General features: G+C 57.2%; 2 protein-coding genes across 11 annotated transcripts in view; one reads left to right on the top strand and one right to left on the bottom strand.

The window, feature by feature from the left end:
• Positions 1-330: 330 nt before the first annotated feature.
• Positions 331-5,700, top strand: NGB (neuroglobin). The gene is made up of 4 exons (XM_042987779.1): positions 331-540; positions 1,909-2,020; positions 2,991-3,110; positions 4,524-5,700. The coding sequence occupies exons 1-4, from the start codon at positions 452-454 to the stop codon at positions 4,656-4,658; spliced, it is 456 nt and encodes a 151-aa protein (XP_042843713.1). The 5' UTR covers positions 331-451; the 3' UTR covers positions 4,659-5,700.
• Positions 5,701-12,455: 6,755 nt separating this feature from the next.
• The window catches only part of TMEM63C (transmembrane protein 63C), a 74,107-nt gene continuing 71,040 nt past the window's right edge, over positions 12,456-15,522 (bottom strand). For 7 of the 10 annotated variants that reach the window (XM_042990212.1, XM_042990210.1, XM_042990211.1 and 4 more), the window contains 2 exons: positions 15,325-15,444; positions 12,456-12,620 (listed from right to left, as the gene is read on the bottom strand). In XM_042990212.1, coding sequence (XP_042846146.1) covers positions 12,474-12,620; positions 15,325-15,444 — 267 coding nt within the window. In that variant the 3' untranslated portion in view covers positions 12,456-12,473. Of the gene's footprint in view, positions 12,621-14,488; positions 15,448-15,522 lie in introns of those variants that run through there. The other 3 variants (XM_042990216.1, XR_006219010.1, XR_006219011.1) reach the window with 3 other exon arrangements.

The following is a 15,522-nucleotide window of genomic DNA, read 5'->3' as shown; positions in this document are numbered from 1 at the left end:
ACCAGTTTCCGGATGAAAACCTGAGGCCCAGAGAGGCTCGACGTTTTCTGTTAAGCTCTGAAGCCCAGGCATTTCCCAGGCCACCAGGTCGTCCCTGGCCACAGCCGGTTGCCCAGAGATGAGCGCCTTGACGGACGGAGGAGGGCGGGGGCCGCGGTTGCTTTAAAGCGCCCCAGCCGGGCGGCGCGGGGCGGGGCGCTCTCGGAGCCTCGGGGCGCGCAGGGCGCAGCGGCCGGAGCGGGGTCCCCGGAAGCGCCAGCCCGGCGGGCACGGCGGGGCGCCTCCACCTAGGGCGGGCAAGGAGCGGCGGCTACACCCCGCCCGGCTGAGGCGCGGGGGGCCGTAGGGGGTGCGGAGTGGCCCGCGTCGCCGCGGAGATGGCGCGGCACGTGCGGTGACGGTGCCCGCGCCCCGAGGGTCCCAGCCTCGCGCCCCGCGTCCCCGGGCCAGCATGGAGCGCCCGGAGCCCGAGCTGATCCGGCAGAGCTGGCGGGCGGTGAGCCGCAGCCCGCTGGAGCATGGCACCGTGCTGTTCGCCAGGTGAGGGTTCCCCGAGCGCCCCGGGGGTGCGGGTGGCGGGGTGCCTCGCCAGAAACGGGCTCCTGGCGGCTGCACCGGCGCCGGAGGAGGGAAGATTGGCCTTCTGCCTCGGCGGCGCCGGGGCGCTTCCAGAAGTGCGCCAAAGGAGCGAGCGCGGCAACGGCTGGCGCAGCCCCTCCTGCGCTTCCCCGGGCGGTGGGCGCAGCCGTGGGGAGGGGGGGTGGCGCTCCCCGGGGGCGGGCGGCTGTCCTCCCCTGAGGATCTCCTTACACTCTGGCCAGCGGGCTCTGCTCCCCGCGCTGCGCCCTCTCCCTGGCTCTGTTCCTGAGTGTTCCTTCCTTGGGTGGTGCCTGAGGGGTGCCCCGAGGGCCCGTGAGGGGAGGGTGTGCCTGGCTCCCAGAGGGCAGGCACTGGCCAGGCCCTAGGAGTGCACACTTCAGGCCGCCAACAGAAGGATAAACCTTTCGGAGGAAAGGACCAGGCTGGGAGGAGAGAACAGCCAGGGAGGGGACGATACATGCCCACATCTCACCCCTGGGGAGAGGGGGAAGGGGTTGCCCAGACCCAAGGGCACGGAGGCCAGTCTTCAACCTTACCTCTAGAGTCTCTAGGTAACCCCTCTGTCATCACCAGAGCCAATGCTCTGTCACCATGGTTTTTCAGGAGCCTTGGCTCCCAAAGCCAGCCGGGAACTTCTGAGGAGGCTTTTGCAAACCACCGCCTCCCCCTGCCACCTCCCACACCAACAAAAAGGGAAAAGGGGAGCCCTCTGTGGCTCTGCTGCTTCTAAGCTGTGTGACCATAGGCAAGTTACTTAGAGTCTCTGTGCTGTAAGCCTGGGATAACAGTTATACCTACTGCTTAGGATCGTGAGGGATACAGAAGTTAACTACGTGTAAAGTATTCAATGACCAGTAGGTGTAAGGAATTCTCAGTAGTATGGCTATCATCACTGGCCCAAGCCCCCCCAGACATGATGAGACTCAGACGTTCTGACCCAAGAGTGGAAGAGAGAGAGACAGAGACAGAGAAAAGACAGAGAGAGACAGAGACAGAGAGAAGGGCTTTCCTATTTGAGGACCCCTCCCTGTCCCAGCCCTCTGAACTGTTTATGGAGGGGCTTCTCAATGCTGGGTCCTGTGAGAGGCCTAGAGACTCACTGAGGATGCCCCTCAGAGCCGGTGGAGGAGGAGGGAAAGGAGCACTGGCAAAGATGGCAAAGGGGTCAGTGCCCGGTTGGTGGGTGTGTTCTAGGTTTCGGCTGAATCCCTGCACCCCTCCCCCGCCCGCCGCCACTGCTGGGCAGCTAGGGCTCGCGGAACCAGGGGGGGGGCCTGTAGGGACTGACACCTGGGCCTCCCCCCACAGGCTGTTTGACCTGGAGCCTGACCTGCTGCCCCTCTTCCAGTACAACTGCCGCCAGTTCTCCAGCCCAGAGGACTGCCTGTCCTCCCCCGAGTTCCTGGACCACATCAGGAAGGTGAGACAAGGCAGAGCGGCCTCTGAGATCCAGCAGAACGCCTTCCTGGGAGAGAATGAGAGACTTGGGATAGGGAAAGTTCCTCCTGCCCTGGTCTGGTCTCATTCCCCTCCTGCTGCTCCCCCATGCCAGGGGCATCTGCTCCTTGCCTTCTGTGCTGAGCCGAGCAGAGTCTGGGGCACCCTGTGCTCAGCCAGCTGGTCCGAGCCCCACCCTTGCCCTCAGCCTTGTCCCTGGCTCCTGAGGGTGGTGTCGGCACTGATCCACTAGGACCATCTGCCTATGACAACCAAGCTGGGGTTCCCCTTAGAGGCTTGTGACTCTCACAGTGCCTCAGTTTCTCTTTGTCCAGGGTGGACAGCACCATCCAGCTGCCAAGTTTAGGGCTTTGAGACCCTTAGAGGGGAGGAGCTGCCTTCACAGTATAACATTAGTAGTTTGGCCACTGTTGAGTACTTCCTGCATGCAAACTCAGATTGCCTTGCACTCCCTTCCTTCCTCCCTTCCTCCCTCCCTCCTTCCTTCCTTTCTTCCTTCCTCCTTCCTTCCTCCTTCCCTTCCTTCCTTCCTTCCTCCTTCCCTCCCTCCCCTCCTTCCTTCTTTCCTCCCTTCCCTCCTTCCTCCCTCCCTTCCTTCCTCCCTCCCTCCCTCCCTCCCTCCCTCTCTTCCTTCTTTCTTTCTTCCTCCTTTGATTTCTTCCTTTTCTTTCTTTTTAAAACATTTTATTATTTATTTTTAAGTAATCAATACACCCAACATGGGGCTCAAACTTACAACCCCAAGATCAAGAGTCGCACGTTCTACCATCTGAGCCAGCCAGGTGCCCTGATTGCCTTACATTTCTGATCCTGGAAAACTGAGGGTCCTGGTGACCTCTCTTACTTCTGTTTGGAACCCCCATCTAGACTGTGGTTGTGAACAGGTGGCACTGCTCTGACCTCTCTGATTCACTGCTCCTCTGCCTTGGCAGGTGATGTTCGTGATTGACACTGCGGTGACCAATGTAGAGGACCTGTCCTCGCTGGAGGAGTACCTTGCTGGTCTGGGCAAGAAGCACCGTGCCGTGGGTGTGAAGTTCAGCTCCTTCTCGGTGGGTAATGGGGCTCCCCCTCTCTCTGGAGCTCCGGACCTGAGGCCACCACTCTCCCTGTCCTCCCTGCCCACCTGTTCTCTCTCCCCATTCCATACCCTGAGATGACTAGGGCTGGGGGCCTGCATCTGTGTCTCCCCCGCCATGTGACCCCCGGCACTGCCTTGACCTCTCTGAGCCTCCAATTCTTCTTCCGTGGTGTGGCTTCTCTTAGAACCGTGGAAACTTAAGGAGCCTTTGGGACTCGCCAGTCTGCCCGGTTTCCTATAACTGTGTATAAAACCATCCCAAGCAAACGATTTCTGGGTTTGGAGGGGCCGTGCTTTTGCTCCGCATGGTGGGGCTGGAGCCACTCATGTACTGCACTCAGCCGAGAGCACAGCTGGGGCTGGTGCATCCAAGTTGGCCTGTCATCCTTTGGGGCCTCTTTCCCTGTGGTGTCTCATTATCCTGTGGTGTCTCGTTATCGGTGGCCTAGCTGAGCTTCCTCGCAGAGTGGCAGCTGAGTTCCAAGAGGGCAGAACCCCGATGTGCCAGGACACTTCCTGCCTCCGCTTGCAGCCCCCTTGGTAACGCCCATTGGCCAAAGCCAGGCACGCGATGAGCTCAGGCTCCAGGTGGAGGGACCCCACTCAGGGGGCGTGAATCCTTGAAATGTGGTTCACTGGGGGCCACGGATGTGACAGCCTACCCCATAGTCCCGTCACCTTGCCAGATGGCCAGCACACCGAGGAAGGGACCACGCTCACCTTGGCTTCTCTAACTAGAGCACTGGTGCGGTGCCTGGTCTTTAGTGGATATTCTGTAAACATTTGTGGAATAAGTAAGCGATATTTTGTTATGGTTAATAACAAACAAGAGCCATTATTATTCTTGAAGGCTCACTGTGTACAGATGCTGTGCTAAGGGCTCTTTATAGATGGTCTCATTTAATCATGCCAGCAATCTGGTAAGTAGGAACTTTTACTTTCCCTGTTTTACTGATGAAGCAACTGAGGCTCAGGTTGTAAAACTTGCTTGAAGCCACACAGCTCATAAATGGTGGAATCAGGAAGTGAATTCAGGTCTGTATGGTTGCAGAGTCTGGGATCTTAATACCATGAGTGCTGCTGTGCAGAGGAGGAAACTGAGTCCTGGGGGCAGTGACTTTGCTTGGTCTGAGCTGGGGGTCCCAGGCAACCATGGGATGGTTGCAAGGCTGAGTGGAATGAAATGCTTGGTTCACTATAAGGCCTCACATTTAAGGGAAAAGGGGACCCGATGTGGCACCCAAGGATTGGGGCAGAATCTTGCTCGGGAAGCATGGACCCTGTGCAGGAGAAAAGAAAGGTCCAGGCCTCAGTTTTCTCACCTGTGGAATGGAACGATGCCTTCCTGCCTTCAGGAATGACAAGGTGCCACTTGCCTCTGCAGACGGTGGGTGAGTCCCTGCTCTACATGCTGGAGAAGTGCCTGGGCCCTGCGTTCACACCAGCCATGCGGGCCGCCTGGAGCCAGCTCTACGGGGCCGTGGTACAGGCCATGAGTCGAGGCTGGGATGGCGAGTAAGAGGCAGCCCCTGGCCAGCAGCCCCCACCTGGAGGCCCCCATCTGTCTGTGTCTGTCTGTTGCTCTGTGCCTGTCGTAGCCCAGCTCCCCTTAGGCCTCCTTGCACCTAGGCCCTTGTCCCCTTGACCACCCTGGAGAGGTGATGGAGCAGGGCTGGGTCTCAGTCCTCCTCATCTCCGACTGCAGACAGGGGTGGCTTTTCCTTCAAGAAGGGGCTTCTGGATTTCCTTGTGTCCCCAGTAGCTTTTCCCTGCCTGCCTTTTTCCCCCTCTAGCATCCCCTCCTCTGCTAAGAGAGGAGCAATGTTTGGGTCACAGAGGTGGCACGGGGCTGGGAAGGTGGAGATCTTTGAGAGCATGGGCTCTGGTCATCCATCCTTCTCAGGTGAGCTGGGCCAAGCAGGGAGTGGGTGGCTGAGCTTCAGGCACCTTCCCATTTTGCCTGCTTTCCATTCTTCTCTCTCCCAGGGGTGTCTGCCTTTCATAAGTAAACAAGAGGGACCATTTTAGCCTTCATGGTGAAATCACAGGTGGTAGGAGCAGGCGATCAAGAGAACTGCTGGGGAAGGGAGAGCTGACCTGGGTCTGTGATGGGCTCAGCAGGGTTCAGGGGCCTGCTTAGATGTCACGTGACAGAGTAGTTTTTCTGTTGCTGTTTCCAGTTCCCTCCTTCAGTGCTGCTGCTGGGAACTCCTTTAGTACCACTCTGTAGAAGCCAGCTAGCCAGCCAGGGTGGGGCGGGGCTGGGGAAGGTCACGGAAGGAGGGGGATTTCACTCCAAAGAGGCCTGAGTTCTGGTGGCTGTTCCTCACCACCCCGCCCCAGCAGGGCTGGGGCTCACCTGCCCCACGCTGCCTCTCTGATGCTGCCCACATCCACTGCCGGGCACAGCTCCCCACGTTTAATACCTGGTGTGTGTCTGTACTTAGGCTGCGATAGAAGAGAAAGCAGCAGGGGGGGCCCTCTGCCCTTGCCCAAGCTGTCTGCACTTTTACCTCTTGCTCTGTGCTGTGGTTGTATAAACTCATGAGGAATAAACCTGTTCTGTGTGCCTCTCTGACCTGCTGGGACTGGTCTTTTCTTGGGTGTCAGCTTGTGCCAGATGAAGCTGTAAGGTGGGGGATCTAGGGCAGGGTGGGAGGATGGGGTCAGGAGGGCCAAGGCCAGAGAGTGGATATAAAAGAAAGGAGAGGCTTGGGGAAGGCAAGAAGCCAATGGCAGAGATGGACCTAGGGGTCTGTGATGGAAACTGGCTGGCAGGCACCAAATTCGGTTCCTCTTCCTCTTAGGTACACAGCCAGACTACATTTCCCAGCCTCCTTTGCAAACAGGTGGGGCATGTGACCTAGTTCTGACCAACGGAATGTGTGGACCTGTGCGCCACTTCTAGACCTGGTCCTTCCAAACTCCTGCAAGTTCCTCTATGCTCTGTCATCCCTCTGCCAGCCGGATAGAGATCTTACAGTGACCTTGAGGGCCATGTGTTGACTGTGGCAGAGCCACAAGATGGAAGGAGCCCGGGTCCCCGAATTGCTGCTTGGAGGAGAGCACCCACTAATCGGAAGTGCCTGGTAGGGCCAAGGAACTTCTCCATCCTGTGGAGCAAGGGCCCATTTTAAATTTTCCAGGAAAGAGACACAAACATCTATTGTGTTTGTGCCATTATATATTTGGGGTTGTTTTGTTACAACATGCACCCACACTAATCCAGAGTCTGAAGCAGTTCACTGGTCAGGGGTCTGAGAGCCCACCCCGTAGGGGACAAAGTGAGGCCAGGGATAGGAATGGACCAGGCACCAGGACAGCAGCAAAGGGCACCAAAGACTCATAGGGTCTCTGAGGAAAACTTCTAGAGCCTCCCTGATTGGGCAGGTGCCAATCCCAGGGTGGGCTTTTTTAAGGAGATTGAATGGGTTTGCCTGCAGTGCACCTTGGAGTTGAAGAGCCAGTGTGAGAATGTGTGAGTGTGTGCGAATGTGTGTGTGGTCAGGAAGAGCGAGCAGATGAGGGTAGATACCCAGCCAGGAACGTGCAGCAGCATTAAGAGTGGGCATGATGGGGCACTTGGGTGGCTCAGTTGGCCAGGTGACTGACTCTTGGTTTTGGCTCAAGTCGTGATCTCATGGTGTATCTCACCCAGCGTCGGGCTCTGCACTGACAGCACGGAGCCTGCTTGGGATTCTCTCTCTCCCTTTCTCTCTCTCTGCCCCTCCCCTGCTCTCTGTCTCTCTCTCTTAAAAAAGATAAATAAACATTTTTAATTTGTTTTAAACGTTTATTCATTTTTTGATAGGGACAGAGCGTGAGTGGGGGAGGGGCAGAGAGAGAGAGGGAGACACAGAATCTGAAGCAGGCTCCAGGCTCTGAGCTGTCAGCACAGAACCCTACATGGGGCTCAAACTCACAAACCGCGAGATCATGACCTGAGCTGAAGTCGGACGCTTAACCGACTGAGCCACCCAGGTGCCCCTAAATAAACATTTTTAAAAAACAAAGAGTGCGCATCATGTGAACAGCCTTGTGGGGCCCTGGGGCTGGGCTGTGAAGGGTTGGAGGGGCTCCGCTTGGGCCCACTGCCCTTGCCCTGAGGCTTCGGTTTTCTCCGCCAAGACCAATGTTGCTGGTACCCGCAGGGCCTCTCTAGCTCCCGGCTGGGGCCTCATTTTGGATAAGCTCTGGTGACCCGGCCTGCCAGGCTGTGTGATTGCAGACATGGTCTGGAGCATGCTGAGGATGCTTTTCTCCCTATGGCACCAAAAGCATTTTTTCTCGAGCCCCAAAGGCTCCAGTGAAAGAAGGCTTCCTTCACGAGACCTAACAGCTGAGACTCAGGCAGCCAGGCTCCTGAATGTTTGTCTGGGGTGACCTGCCTCTGGAAAGGCCGAACACCCTCCTTTGACCTGGGTCTTGAGCCATTGTAAGCATGGGCGCGTTCACCTCTCTTGAAGGCTGCCTTTCTACTTGTGTGTGCACACACGCATGCAAGTGTGTGTGTGTACATGTGAGTGTGCGTGCATTTGAGCGTGCGTGCATGTGGGATGGGGGTGGTTCCTTCTTCCTCGGTGCCAGTCTCGGCCCTGAACCCTCTCTCTCCTGTGTTCTTCCGCATTCTCCCAGCCACCTCCCATCTTCTACAAGGAGCCAGCCCTCCCTCGGCCCCTTCCCACTCCAGCTACTGCCCTGCGTCTCTACTTCCTTTGATAGCAAAACTCTACAGAAGTGTCTTTCCTCGCTGTTTTCATTTCCTCACGCCTATGAGAGAATGGGAGCCTCCTTCACCCAGGCTCTCGTCCCCGCCCCTGATCTGCTACCACCAAGGTCACCCAGGACCTCTGTCCTGCCCAGTTCAGAGGTTGAGTCCCACTCCTAACCTTGCTCTTCGGCTCAGTAGCCCTTTGAAGAGTTGATCACTCCTTCATTTTAAATTTTTTATTATGGGGGCGCCTGGGTGGCTCAGTCAGTTAAGCGTCTGACTTCAGCTCAGGTCATGATCTCGCGGTTCGTGAGTTCGAGCCCCGCGTCCAGCTCTGTGCTGACAGCTTGGAGCCTGAAGCTGCTTCAGATTCTGTGTCTCCCTCTCTCTCTGCCCCTCCCCTGCTCACACTCTGTCTCTCTCTCTCAAAAATAAACACCAAAAAAAAAATTTTTTTTTAATTTTTTATTATGGAAAAATATAACATGCACAAAAACCTGAGCCTAGTGAATCTCTGTGTACCTCAGCCAGCATCCGTGTGAGCAGCTCAAGATCTCCCCCACCTCTTTTATTCTCCTGGAAAGTTTTTTTTAAATAATAATAATAATAATTAAAAAAACTTCAGAGCGAGAGAGCGCACAAGTTGGGGAGAGGAGCAGATGGAGAGAGAATCTTAAGCAGGCTCCACACTCAGCGGGGGAACCCGAGGCGGCTCAATCCCATGACCCGGGGATCGTGACCAAAGCCAAAATCCAGGGTCAGTGGCTCAACTGACTACGCCACCCAGGCGCCCTCTGCTGGAAAGTTTTAAAGCAAATCTAAGACTTCATGCCATTGTAAAGTCTTCCATAGGGACATCTAGCTGATTCCCTTTCCGCTTTCATCCTCGCCATCAGCATACCTATAGAGATGAGCAGTGTCTCCTCAACATTGCCTAATGCCCGGTCTGCGTTCAGATTTCCCTGATGTCTTTCTGCAGGTGGTTTATTCAGTCAAGGGCCACACATTGCATCTGGTTGTGTCTCTTAAACTTTCCCTCCCCTCTCCCTTCCCCCCACGCCTTTGATGTGTGGGAGAAACCAGTTCACTTGTCCAGTGGCATTTCCAGCATTCTGACTTGGCTGATGCCTCCTCAGGGCGTCTTTGAACTCACTCCCCTCTGCCCTGTATTCACTGTCAAGTGTGGTTAGTGCTGGGGCTCCCTGCTTACTTTCTGAATCCCTTCCTTTCCTTGGATTCCGGATGCCAGGGTTTCCTAGTTTTCCTCCTTTCTCATTCTTCATTCTCCCTGTGGACCCCCTCTCATCTCCCTCGGACCTCCCCTTAGCTCCTGCCCAGGTTTCAGCCAGTCCCATGCTTTAAACACCTAGATGCTGATGACTCTGGGTTGCATCTCCAGCCTAATGCCCCCCACTCCAGACCCCGGTATCCAGACCCTTGCCCAATGTCCCTACTAGGCATTTCAAACGTAACACAACCAAAGTAGAGCCTGGTATTTTCCCTGCACCTTCCAGCATCCTCTGCCTTGGTAAACCAGTTTACCCAGCTGTTCAGGCAGAAGAACTGGGAGCCGTCCTCACTTCCTTGCTTTCTCTCAGACACCACATCTAATCCATCCGTGGATCCTCAGACCTGTTCCAAACTTCTCCGTCTCTCTCCTCGCTCCCTGCCTCATTCTTGTTGGAGCTACCATGCCACATCTCCTGGATGCTTCCAACAGAACCCCAACAGGTTTTCACCTCCACCTTGTTCTCACCCAGAGGCTGCAGTGATTGCTTCAGAACCTTAGGTGATCACATCTCCCTCCCCATCCCCACCCCCAGCTTGGAAACTTCCAGTAGCCTCCACATCATGGGGATAAAGCCCAGGGTCCTGCTGCCCTCTCAGATATGGCCTCACTCTGCTGTGTGCCCTGACCCCCCACCCCCACCCCCGCTGCCCCAGGGCCCTGTATTTGTTCCCGGGCCAGATCGGCCCAGCACCCCCTTCATGCAGCCCCCACATGCCTCATCCCCAGAAAAGCTTGTTCCAGATCCTTCCCATCTACAGTCACTCCCCTCCTTCTCCAGCTTTGTGTTTTCCTCAAAGCCCTTGCCCCTACCTGACACCCACCATATACATTGGTTTATAGCACTTATAATCTATTGCAAACAAAACGGGAAGACTTTGGGCTCTGTGTTTAGAGGAGAGAGAAGAGGTGATTCTTCAGACCCTTGGTGAAGGGGACAGGGTAGCCGGAAGGGACCCTTGAGGCCCCATGTGTGTCTCTCCAGCCCAAACAACAATTACAAAGTAAGATGATTATAATGGAAGTTGTGTGGGCACTGGGTATTAATGGCTTATAAGACAGAAGGCAAACGTTGGGCCTGTTGATTACCTACCTGTTGCCTGATATTTGAGCTCCCCGGAGGCAGTGTGAGGGGAGGAGTGGCCTCTCAGCCTGTGGTTTTGTACTTATGTACAGGTTGGGGGCCCCCTACTTCCTCCCCAAGGCTAGAGACAGTGTGAGGTGCTGAGACCAGTTTCCCTTGCTCCAGGGGTGATAGGCTGTGATTATTTTCCCCACCCACAAGAGCCTTGCCCACTCAACCCTCCTCGACACTAGAGTCCCCTGGTGAGCTTTTGTAAAATAGGGGTGCCTGGGCCCCATTCCAGATTTGTTTAGGGATGGGACCTGGACACTGGGATTGTTTAAAATCTCCCAGGAGACTCTCATTTGCAGCCAAGATAGAGAACCCCAGCATTTGAGGCTGGAGATATGCTGGGCAGCTATGGGTTGTCAAGGCCCAGGGGCCATCCGATGTTTAGGAAACAGCTCTATTGAGAAAACTGTGCACTGCCTTCCCATAAGCCAGGCTCCTCCATCCCCGCCACACCACCGCCCCCAGGGCTTGCCCCAGAGTGGACTTAGAAACCTGGCTCTGGACAGCTTGGAGTGTTCTCGGGACAGAACTGAGCTACCCCCAGCACGACGGGATTAGGTGGTGGGGAGCCAGCCCTGGAGGTGCCTGAAACCACCCCAAGGTTTGGCCTCCGGGCACAGCCTCTTGGAGCCCAGTGCTCTTCTGCTTCCTCCCCAGCCCCACAGAGTGTAGCTGACAGTCAGGTGCTCCAGTGCCCTGTTGGGCAGAGTCCTGTCAGACTGGGATCCTGGGCCTCCCTGGCACCTGGCTTCCCTCTTGGCCTGTGCCCCAGTCCCACTCCAGCCCAGCTATATGGACCTCCTGGGCCTCCAGTGCTCCTGGCCTGCTGAGAGAAGACTGACCAATTCCATTGTGGGGGACTTGACATGCTTGGGGCTAGGACCCACCATCTGTAGCTTGCCTATCTGTGTCTTTGTCTCTCCCTGAGCAAAGTCCCCTGAAAGGTCTGCTGAAGCAAGGGATGGCCCAGGGCCTGTGATCTGGGGGACCCTGGAGGCTGCTGGCACCTGGGAGGAGACCCTGAGGGGCAGTTGTTGTGGCAGGGCTTTGAGGATCCTAGGAAAAGGCCCCTGGTCCTCCATCAGCCATCAGCCCACCCCTGTCTCCAGGCCTCAGGGCACAGCCCCTGCCACCCAGCCACGATGGCCTTCATGTTTCTCTCTCCTCTGAAGCAGCCCTTGCGGCTCTCATCTGACTTGACTTGGAAAAGAATTGCTTTGGGGTGAGAGGGGTCAAGGGAGTGGGCCCTGGCCCTATGCCCAGGCTCATGCCAGTGGGGCACTTCAAACCCATGCCTGTCAATGGACTACGAAAGCTTGAGGAGAGGGTCTAGTGATGGGGGCTGGGGAGCAGCCTGAGATTGTCCTGTGTATTCACAGGGAGCAGTGAGGGAGGAAGCTTCCCCCTGCAGCCCCACTCGGTCTGCTGAATCTGCTCTACTCACTAATAGGGCAGAGTATTGTCCCCTACCCCTATTTTCTGGTGGTGTGACCAGCCTAGGGTCACGGCTGGAGGAAGGCCAGAACTTTGGTCTCCCGGGCCAGGACACACTCCCCAGAGCAGGGACGTTTTCCCCAACTTACTGCGGGTCCAACATAGCAAGCATAACTAGCCTTTGCTACAGGGTGTTTCTAATCCCGTTCGGGCCTGACCTGGCAGCCGCACATACCTCCCCGAGGCCAGCCTCTCCTCCACTTCCCCCTGCCCTTGTGCTGCGGGCTGAGACCAGCACGGGCCTGAGCCTTGTCTGCCACTTTTTCTGGTGGCCTCCTCCTGAAATCTTCATCTTTTCAAGCCCAGCAGCAAGTCCGGCCAGCGACCCACTGAGGGGCCCAGCACTCACCCTGGGGCTTCTGCTGCCCAGGAGAAGCCTATTCCAACAGCTGCATGGTAGCTCGAGGACCAGGAAGTTCTCTGCTACTGCCCGGGGGGCTCTGAGAGCACTCACAGCAGAATGAGTGAGGCAGAGCCACTTCCTGTCTCTCCAGCAGACCAGGAGGCACTTGCCAGGCCTTCCCTGTGAGGACAGGGGCCTGGGAAGGCTTCAGGGGCTAAAGCCATGAAGGTACGGTGCTCCAGCCTGGCAGCCATAGGGAGGTTCATCCCTTAGCATCTCCAGCTCTTTCAGGACGGGGGACACCCTGCTGGGCCGGTCCAATGCAGAGGTACAGGCCAGCAGAGGTTGGGAGAACTTGTTTATTCAAGGCACAATCATAGCATTAATAACGAGAAGTTTCGGCATTCTGGCACATTCCTTTAGTGGTGGTGGCCAAGGGAAGTCCACACCGCGCACCGGGGTCCCCAGAGGATGCAATGCTGCTGATAGGCACTTTGCTTCCAGAAGCATCTGAGGAAGAGGCAGGCAGGCATGGAGCTACTCTAGGCCCAGTGGGGCATTTCTTAGAGGCTCTAGGCAATCCTGGGTTCCCTCGGAGGCAGCCCCCTCCAGAAAGAATCAAGTCTGAGAGGTGGTGCTTGGGTGGAAGGATGGAGAAGGGCAGCTGGGAAGTGGGCTGTGGGGTGGGGTGAGATAGTGATGGGTGGAGGCCAAGGGTGGGCCGAGAGGGCAGGCCAGAGGGGAGGTGCCTGGAGAGGGCCTGGATGTGATGCGTAGGCCCTAAGGAGCCAGAGCACGCCCATCCCACCCTCACAGTGACTGTGGAGGCTGAGCGGCTGTGTGTGTGTCAGGGTGGGGCCGAGGGTGCTGGCCAGTTGCCCTGGGTCTCCAGGAAGTGTCGAGACGTGAATGGATTCTGGAACTTCCCCAACATTTGCACCACCTTCTCTCAGAACCAGCTGCACTTGGCCCAAATGCAGAGGGGGAAACCCCCAGCCATGCTGCCATGTAATCTGCTGGGACCCTTCCATATGCAGCATCCATACACTGCCAGGTGGGCAGGGGGAAGACAGAAGAGGGACAGTGGCAGAAGCGGCAGGAATAACCCAGCAGGGGCTGCAGGGTTGGGGGGCAGGCGCCCAGCAAGCAGTGCCCGGTGAACGTGAGCCTGCAGGCCAGCTTCTGGCAAGAAAGCCACACGCACACCAAATACACCTTCTGGGGACCGGAGGGCCTGGAGCTGGCCACCTCCCATGGCATGGGCAGATCTCCCTGTTGGGAAAGGCCCCTTCTCCTTGTTGGCTGGTGAAATGCTAGGAGGGGACCCTGAGGGGCCTGGGTTCAGGAGGGACTGGCTGGGTATAATTTCCTCCTTATTCCTAGCCGGACAAGGAGTGGGAGAGACTGCCGACTCCCCGGCTGACCCAAGCTCTCTGGAAAGATCCTTCATGCCAAGTCTGGGCCAAGCCCCGGGGGTATGGCAATGTTTGTCTCTTGAGCGCTATTTCTCCTCTGGTGAAGCCTGGAGCTTCTACAGCTGAGATGTGGGCACAGGTGGAAGAGGGACAAGACCCAGGTGGTCTGAGTTCAGGGCCGCCCGTGTGCCTGGGAGGTGGTGGGAAATGCCCGGGGGAGGCGAGCTTGGGGCCTCCTTTTGGCAGGTTGGCCACATGGACCCAGATCTTTGCAGAAGGGAACTCAGGAGAGTTCTGGACCACGTAGACCCCGCTCAGCTTAGCTCCTTTTGGTCCCTGAGGCCTCAGCTGGCCCCTGTCTGTATCCTAACATGCTGCACTGCCTGGTGGTCCTGATGGGGGCCTGTCCCCAGAGGCAGAGGTCTGTACCCCCGACTGTGGCAAAGGGTGTCACCAGCATTGTTCCTACTCAGGATTTGGTTCCTCCAGGTCTCGGGTGGTGGCAGCTCTGGGAAGGAGGCCTCCGCCAGATAAGGGCTTCTCTATGGAGGACACAGCCCCACTCCCACCCCATCCCCAGCAGGGTATGGGCAGTGTCTGGGCCAGGACCATATTGGAGGCCATTTGAGTGGTCTTCAGTCCAGCATGCAGGTGGCCCCAAGAGAGGAAGGGTCCTACTCAGAGGCCAGGGAATGGCCGTCGCCTTCCGTTTGAAGCATGGACTTCTCACCCCAAGCTGCTGCCCACCTTGGTTATGCTGGGGGCTCAGGCATTCAGTTTGGTATGAGGCAGGAGCAGCTCTCAGTGGCCACATCCTTGACCTTGAGGGTCCTCTCATTAGGCCTGGGGGTTGGGGAAGCTGTATCTGGTTTCCCATAACCCAGTATTTTGGGACAGCACCCCTCTCCATGAATTCTGCCTCTGCCCCTCCCACCTTATAGTAACCAGCCAAGGTTGCCTTCATCAAAATGCACACAGGTCCCGTTTAATGAGCCCCAAGTGATTGTGTCCCAGCTGCCCTTGTGAGAATAGAAAGGATAAGGGTCTCCACCCTGCTGCTCCTGGGGATGTCTGCCGAGGGACAGAGGAATAGGACAGGTCTCCACTGCCTCCCCTCAGGTCTATGGTCTCAGCTGCCGTATGCCCCAGGTGCGTGCAGAAACTTCTCTTTACAGATCCCCACGCTGGGGATGTTGATGAGGCTTAGCACAAATACCTGGGCTTCCTCAGACCGCAGGGGAGGGACTGGAGTAGGGGTGGGGGATGGCGTGGGAGCAGCGGTGGAAGCTCCTTTGCAGGGCAGCTGGTGAAAGCGTGGAGAGGACCCTGAAGAGTCTTCGGTGGGTTTCCTTCTGCCTCCTCCCTTATGCATACCTTCTCCATTTCGACCCCAGCAAGGTCCCTTAGCCTGAGTCTCTGTGCCCAGGGCTTTGGCGGCTGTTCCCAAGACGTGGCGCTGCCTGTATCCTCCATCCCATCCCGGGGGCCCTCGGCACTGCCCTCTGCACTGCCCAGCACCTTCCATTCTAGCTGGTCAGCAGGTTTGGGTCTCCATGTGGCCAACACCCAGGGCGCAGGTGTCTCTGTTGGGGCCTTCCCAGAGTCTGCGGGAGGTAGTGGGGAGGTCCGGGTGGCCCTCCTGCCTCCCCCCTACTCGCCGGGCCCTCCCCTGGCCGCTGCTCCCGCTGGAGTCGCCAGGTGGAGGCCTCCGGTCCTGGTCAGTGGTACTGGCTCTGGCCCTCCAGTTCCAGCCCGTCCTGAAACTGAGCGGAACCCAGCTCCCTCGCAAAGCCCCTCACACTGCTCTCCTCTTCTCCCTCCTCAGGCTGTCTGTTCATGGTGCCGTAGGTATGCCGAGCAGGGGAGGAGGCAGGGGACAGGTTCATCTCCGGCTCCTGCAGCACAGTAGCCACGTACAGCTGCTTGGGACAGAGAGGGGAGAAAGAGCTAAGGTCACATCTGGGGCCACGCCCTGAGCACGCCATTGCCCTCAAGCC

Source organism: Panthera tigris, chromosome B3 (genome assembly GCF_018350195.1).
Source record: "Panthera tigris isolate Pti1 chromosome B3, P.tigris_Pti1_mat1.1, whole genome shotgun sequence".
Lineage (NCBI taxonomy): Eukaryota > Metazoa > Chordata > Mammalia > Carnivora > Felidae > Panthera > Panthera tigris.
This window is presented reverse-complemented; position numbering and strand designations above follow the sequence as displayed.